Source organism: Balaenoptera musculus, chromosome 3, assembly GCF_009873245.2.
Source record: "Balaenoptera musculus isolate JJ_BM4_2016_0621 chromosome 3, mBalMus1.pri.v3, whole genome shotgun sequence".
NCBI classification, from domain to species: domain Eukaryota; kingdom Metazoa; phylum Chordata; class Mammalia; order Artiodactyla; family Balaenopteridae; genus Balaenoptera; species Balaenoptera musculus.
In genome coordinates, this window is record NC_045787.1 from 110,738,766 (window position 1) to 110,744,765 (window position 6,000).

Below are 6,000 nucleotides of genomic sequence, written 5' to 3' on the forward strand. Positions count from 1 at the left end.
AGTTCTGCGGAGGTGAGCAGCAGGCTGTCTGGGTGGAGGTTGAGCCAGGCCCCACGCCTGAGCCCAGTAGTCACACAGCCTGTTGGCTGGTGCGTAGCAATTTCTCTTATCACCCCACCCCCAGTTCTCACGGAGGTGCAAAGTGCTCTGTATAGAGGACCCGGGAGGCCGCACCCTGCCCCCACTTCACACTCCGCATCCACCATCCACGAGTGACTTTCTCAGCTGTGCTGCCCCACACAGGGAAGCTGGAGGCTAGGACTGTGGCACGGGAGAGTCCTCAGTCCTTTTTCTAAGGTTGAACAATAGGCTTTACTTTCCTTCTGGAAAAGTATGTAGCATAGGCTTAAGCTGCAGCCCCAGGGGATATGGGTCAGGCAGATTGCACACTGGCAAAGATGAAGAAAAACTGGATAAAATGGGCAGGGAGTTGGCGGGGGTGGGGGTGCCCTAAGGCAGAAAAGGCTTGATCCCTACGGGCCCCCCAGGTTCTTCTCTGAGCTCCCTTGCTGCAAAGGGCCCCGCAAGCCACAGAGAGGAGCCAGTCTGATTGATAGGGTCCCCTCCCTCCCCACCCCTGCCGTTCTTCCCACTGCCTCTACACTGCCAGCTGGGTGCCACCCTTTCCTGATACCTTGGCTTTGGGCCCTGGGGCTCCCACTAGGGCTGGCTGTGCCGTGGAGAAGCCCTTGCCTGTAGGGACTGTGGGGTATCTGTGACTGGCTAACACTGATGTTACCTCTTCTTTCTGGGCCCTGCTCTGCCCTGCTGCCTGCCTGCTCGCCCTCTGCCCTGCTCTGCCCCTCTGGCATGGCTGTGAGCAGACCCTGGCTCGCCTAAGAAATGCCGTGCTCGCTTTGGCCTCAACCAGCAGACGGATTGGTGTGGTCCGTGCAGGTGGGTTTGTCCCCACCACTGTCCTCCCTTTGCTTCAAGCTGCTTCCCTTACTCTCTGCACATGTTCTGCTGGGCCTGCTGCCCTCCTTTGGCCCCTAGCCCCCAACATACCCGCAGACTGGGGAGCCCATGCCTCCTAAGAATGGGAGTGAACACAGAACAGCTCGTGGGGAAGACCACTTGGGTCTAAGAGGAAGGAGAAGGAGAGACAATGCTCTAGGAGGAAAGGAAAGGCAGACTTAGAAGGTATTTCTGGTACCTGGTGCCCAGGGTTCCCTGGTAATGTTGGTCTGGTGCTCATCAGGCCTAGCAGGTCCTCAGCAGACAAATCACACACACAGCATTTAAATGGCCTGAGCCCCTGTTCCCAGGCCTCAAAGTCATCATGGTCCACCAGCTCCCTCACTTCTTCCAGTTGGGATCCCTGCTGTACCATACCGAGCCCTTAATTGTAAGAATAACAAAGTGACTGTAGTAGAGAAAAACCTGAATAACCTAAATGCCCAGTGGCCATGTGACTTATATCATGTACCTACTGAGACCAGAGGGCTCAGAGAGGTAGGGAGATCAACAGAGGTACCCCTGGTACCCATACTCAGGCCCTGTGGCATTAAACCTGTATGTTTCACCATACAACAGAGAAATATTTGTGTATAGGAAAAGAAAGTATACCTACCAAATGGCTAAAGTTGCCTAGTTGAGGTTCAGGCCAGGCCTGCTAGGGCCAAGGCTGAGGCTGCTCCAGGCAGTAAGTTCACTGACTCTAGGAAATACTTGTCCAGCCCCTATGCGTGCCCACCGTGCTCCCTGTCCAAGGGCAAAGAGGAATTGGGGGGAAATAAGTATGTGTGTGTATGTACACATGATGGGAGGCAACCCTGTTCTCAGAGGAGGCCCTATTCCATCCATTCCACGCTACTCAGAAACAAAGTGTGGTCCAGAGAATAAGATGGTTGGAATGGATAGGACAAGTCACTGTCCATTTCTTTCCCTTCTCTGCCCCTAGCCTAGCTCTGAGCATTTGGATTGCTCAGCCCTAGAAGCCACAAGCCCATTGCAGCCCCCCTTCCTTAATCAGATCTGAGCTCCACAAACATGTGAAGCAGAGCCTCTACAGCCTAGACTAGGAGACAGCTGCCCTGGAAGATAGCAGGCAGCCCACAGGCCAAGCTAGAAAAGGTCCCAGTGCCACCTTGTGGCTCTGCTGGGAGCTGCACCTGTCCCAGGTCTGGGCCAGGCTCAGCAGTTGTAGCGCTAAGCCTGAAGGCACAGGCATATCACCTAAGTCATGGGGAGCTAGGCCTATGCAAGGACAGCATTTTTTGGTTGTGGAGTATGACTATGAACTCACCCTCTGTTTAACTCTCTTCACTATTCCTAGGAGGAAAAAGAAATGCATTCGGTACTTACCCGGAGAAGGCCGCTGCCCCAGCCCCGTTCCTTCCGATGACAGTGCTCTAGGCTGCCCCGGGTCCCCAGCTCCCCAGGACTCGCCCTCATACCTCCTGCTGCCCCACTTCCCCACAGAACTGCTTGCTAGCCCTGCGGAACCGGCGCCTACATCACCAGGTCTCTCGGCCACTCTCAGCCTCCCAGCCCCCTGGGCCCCCCCAGGCTCCTCACAGCAACCTGCAGAGTACACAGGTACAGCAACAGGAATCTCAGAGACAGGCAGCCTAGCATGCACAGGACACATGGCTTCCTCCAGGGGCCCACCCTCTGAGAGGAGACGACAGAGCCCCAAAGCACGTGGAAACCGGCCAGGGGCCCTGTTGGCTCCCTCTCAGAGTCCAGGCCCTGGAGATTTCAGAGGCTGCACATCTTCTGCCTGAACATGGGGCCATCAATTCAAACTGCTCCAAGTAGTGGGAATTAGATCTGCGTTGTGTCATTTGATTAAGGGCATCCCCTCATGCCTATGGCAGACTGGATCTATTCTTTTTACCATCTGTCTTGCTAGCCAGATGCCCCTCCCTGCCTCCCTTGCTTTTCTGCTATAGGTCATAGATGGACTGGACTGAGCCCAACTGCTTTCCCTACTTCCCCCACCCAACCCCACCACTGCCACACCCTCCCCATACCATCTGATACTTCATGGACCAAGAACAAGCTGGTTTACCAAACAATATGTAAGCATGGTCACAACCACAAAGCTCAAGACAACAGTGCTTCTCTCTTAAGGGCCTGGAGAAGCCCTGTTTACAGAAAACCAGCTGCTATCTGTAAGCTGGACCAAAGGAAGCTTCTTGCCACGTTCTTTGGAGCTTACAAGAAGAGGAGTGAATGGAATAGGTTAAATTTAGGCCTATCACCCTAGCCAACAGGAATAACCTGACACTACCTTAAAGGCAAGTGTGGGTGGTGAGGGTATGTGGCTCTAGTTCAAATTACTCGGAAATGTTTCCTAAGGAACTCAACCACCTAAGAAGCCCTGATACCAAATGCCTCAGTCACTAGTGGCTGCAGTCAACGGTTCAAGTTAGTCATGGCTCAAAATCCTGTGTGCATCCTTACCCGCTCTTGAGAGCCTTTTTCACAGATCCAGTTCCAGCCTATCCACATCATTCTAGCCAGCTCTCAGACAGTTGTAAGAGGGCAAACCAAACCTCAGGACAGCCAGTGCCTATCTTCCAGCATGAAAGTAGGCCAGCTTCAGTTTCCCTATCAGGCTGCAGGAAGAAAGACTATTACAACCAAAGCAAGGAGCCCAGAAAACCTCTAGTGGTGGACATCGGGTTTGCACCACAGCCTACTTTAACCCATTTCTGAGCCAAGCTTCAACCCTGAGCCTTAAAAAACAAATCTTTTTTTAATTTAACTTGGGTTTTTTGCCTCCTCTTCACTGTACATAGCCTGAGTCCAAAGAGAAAGGGCTATCCCCGTACCCACACACCCCCTCAACAAAAGCCTTTAGTTCCTACTTCAGCCACTGGCTTCTCAGAATCCAAAGATCATATGTTCTGGTGTAGTGTTGCAAGAAGTCTTGAGAGAAAAAAGGACCATTGTAGTATTCAAAATATTTTTGTATTGTTAATGCATATCACAGAAAAAGTTTTCTGATATGAGAATAAAGATACTTTTTACTGGGTTTCTTTTTCAAAGCTTGACTGAGGAATAAGCTGTTTCAGTGACAGAGTATAACACTCTTTCCTTTTCTTCTCCACAGCCACAAAGTTTATTCTCTATTATGGTACACATGTTCTCAAGACCTTGAACCTACACAAGCCAGGGATTGACTCTTGTCATCTCTCCTTAAGGGGCTTGGGCCCTGCTCCAACCCAGAGAGTGGGGCTCATGCTAGGTATAAGTACCCATTGCAAGCCTTGATCTTAACCCCCCAGTCCTCTGAGCTCACCCCTGATGCACGCGCAGGCCAACCTACCCCACTGCTCATATGACAATGGACTGGAAACTGCCGCCACAGCCCCTAAGAAAACCCAACCAGAAATAGGTACGTATCATCACTGGGCTCCATTTTCCTCTGAAGGCAGAGATAAAAGACACAAGTACATAGCCTATTTTGAGGAAAACATGAACACACAGGAATCTTATAACCTGGTATCATCATAAAATCCAAAAGATGGGTATTTTAATAGCACCCTTTCCTCCCAAAGACTGTAAGGTACATGAAGTATTTCTTGAAGTAGTCATATTCTTATACAAAACTTCTGAAGACTGATAAATCTACAATCTACTTTTTCCACAGCAGTTTCCATCATGTTAAAGTATAAACTTCTTGAGACCCATCATGAATGTAAAAGGTGTCACAAAGCCACCTCAAGAGGTCAGTCAACCATTAGGTACAAATGGTGGGCAAGAAGTATTACAACAGCCAGCTGCTGGGTCACCATAATTTATTGTTAATTTTCACTTAACAGAGTTAGGTTTTTGGATTTTATGTTTAAAAATATAAAGAAAGTCATCTTCCAGAGTAGTGTCTATTTAAAGTAGGCCACTGAAAGTTGTAATCCTAGACTTGCTTTTTTCTGCAAGGGTGCTAGAGGAGACCAGCCATTCTCTTGACATCTGCCCCATTTAAAGAATTCCGCTCTGGCTACTGGCCTAGTTGTTTCAAAAAACATTTTAACCAAGGCTTATGCAAGACTGGGTTGCTGCATCTGATCTGGTGTCTTATTTACAGCACAGGGCGGGGGTACATGAACAATGCACTCTTTGTGTATGTGAGGGTAAAGAGGGGGGCTTTGGCAACTTTGTTAAAATCAAACCAGCCTTTTAAAAGAAACTGACTTCAAAGAGGAAACTCAAATCTTCCTAGATCATACCAGCACATTCCTGTGAGGGCACAGGGTGAGTTTGAGAGTGTAGCCCCAAATTCGATTTCAAATACCACAGCAGTCCCACCTCATTTCCAGCCAAAAACACGCCGTTTTCTGAGACATAAGACAAGACATCCCAACCTCCTTTACACATTCCTAGACAACTGGCAGATTTGCTTAAAATACAGATCTTGATCCCTCCCCTGCTACAGCTGCTCCCCCTGCCCTCCTAGGCTCAGAAGACATGGTGAGGGCTCAGCCCAACAAGCTAGCAGGGCCTTCCCAAGTCTCCCAACTTGAGCGTGTTTCCCCCTTTACAGGAAGCTCTGTGGCTAGACTCTCTTCTCAACTGTAACATTCTGGATGGCCCAGAAGCAATGCTGCCCAGCTCTATGCAGTGTACCGTAAGCCTGGCTAGGAAGGCCACATGTGCAGTGAAGCAGAATGGTTCTTCACATTGTTCCAAAGAATAAGAAAGGGAATCAGTTCCTGCATGCATTTCTACGGCAGCACAGAAGGAGCAAGGGTAACACAGACTTGCCAGGCCTATAAGATGAGACCAAAAACTAATTCATTATATTAAAAAAGCTGAGTTGGCTTTTCTGTGAGGTTAGAAAAGCTGCTTTAGCATGCCTGTTTCTCAGGTCTCTTGAGAGCTTAAGAGTTCACCAAGGGTCCTTGAAACAGAGCTGGCCACCAAAGCAGAACCTGGTTCCTAGGTTGTGTCAACTCCCCCAATCCCAACTACTCCGATCACCTTCTGTTTCAGATCTCAAATCACCATGGGCTTCTTTTTAACTCTGGCTCCCAAAGTCTGTACTGGTCT

The 6,000-nt window shown here is 49.7% G+C and overlaps 1 protein-coding gene across 5 annotated transcripts in view; it reads left to right on the forward strand.

The window, feature by feature from the left end:
• The window catches only part of TCF7 (transcription factor 7), a 34,236-nt gene extending 28,555 nt beyond the window's left edge, over positions 1-5,681 (forward strand). For 2 of the 5 annotated variants that reach the window (XM_036846253.1, XM_036846255.1), the window contains 2 exons: positions 825-897; positions 2,279-5,681. In XM_036846253.1, the coding sequence (XP_036702148.1) occupies positions 825-897; positions 2,279-2,729 (524 nt within the window). In that variant the 3' untranslated portion in view covers positions 2,730-5,681. Of the gene's footprint in view, positions 1-824; positions 898-2,255 lie in introns of all 5 variants that reach the window. The other 3 variants (XM_036846256.1, XM_036846258.1, XM_036846257.1) reach the window with 2 other exon arrangements.
• Positions 5,682-6,000: the final 319 nt, after the last annotated feature.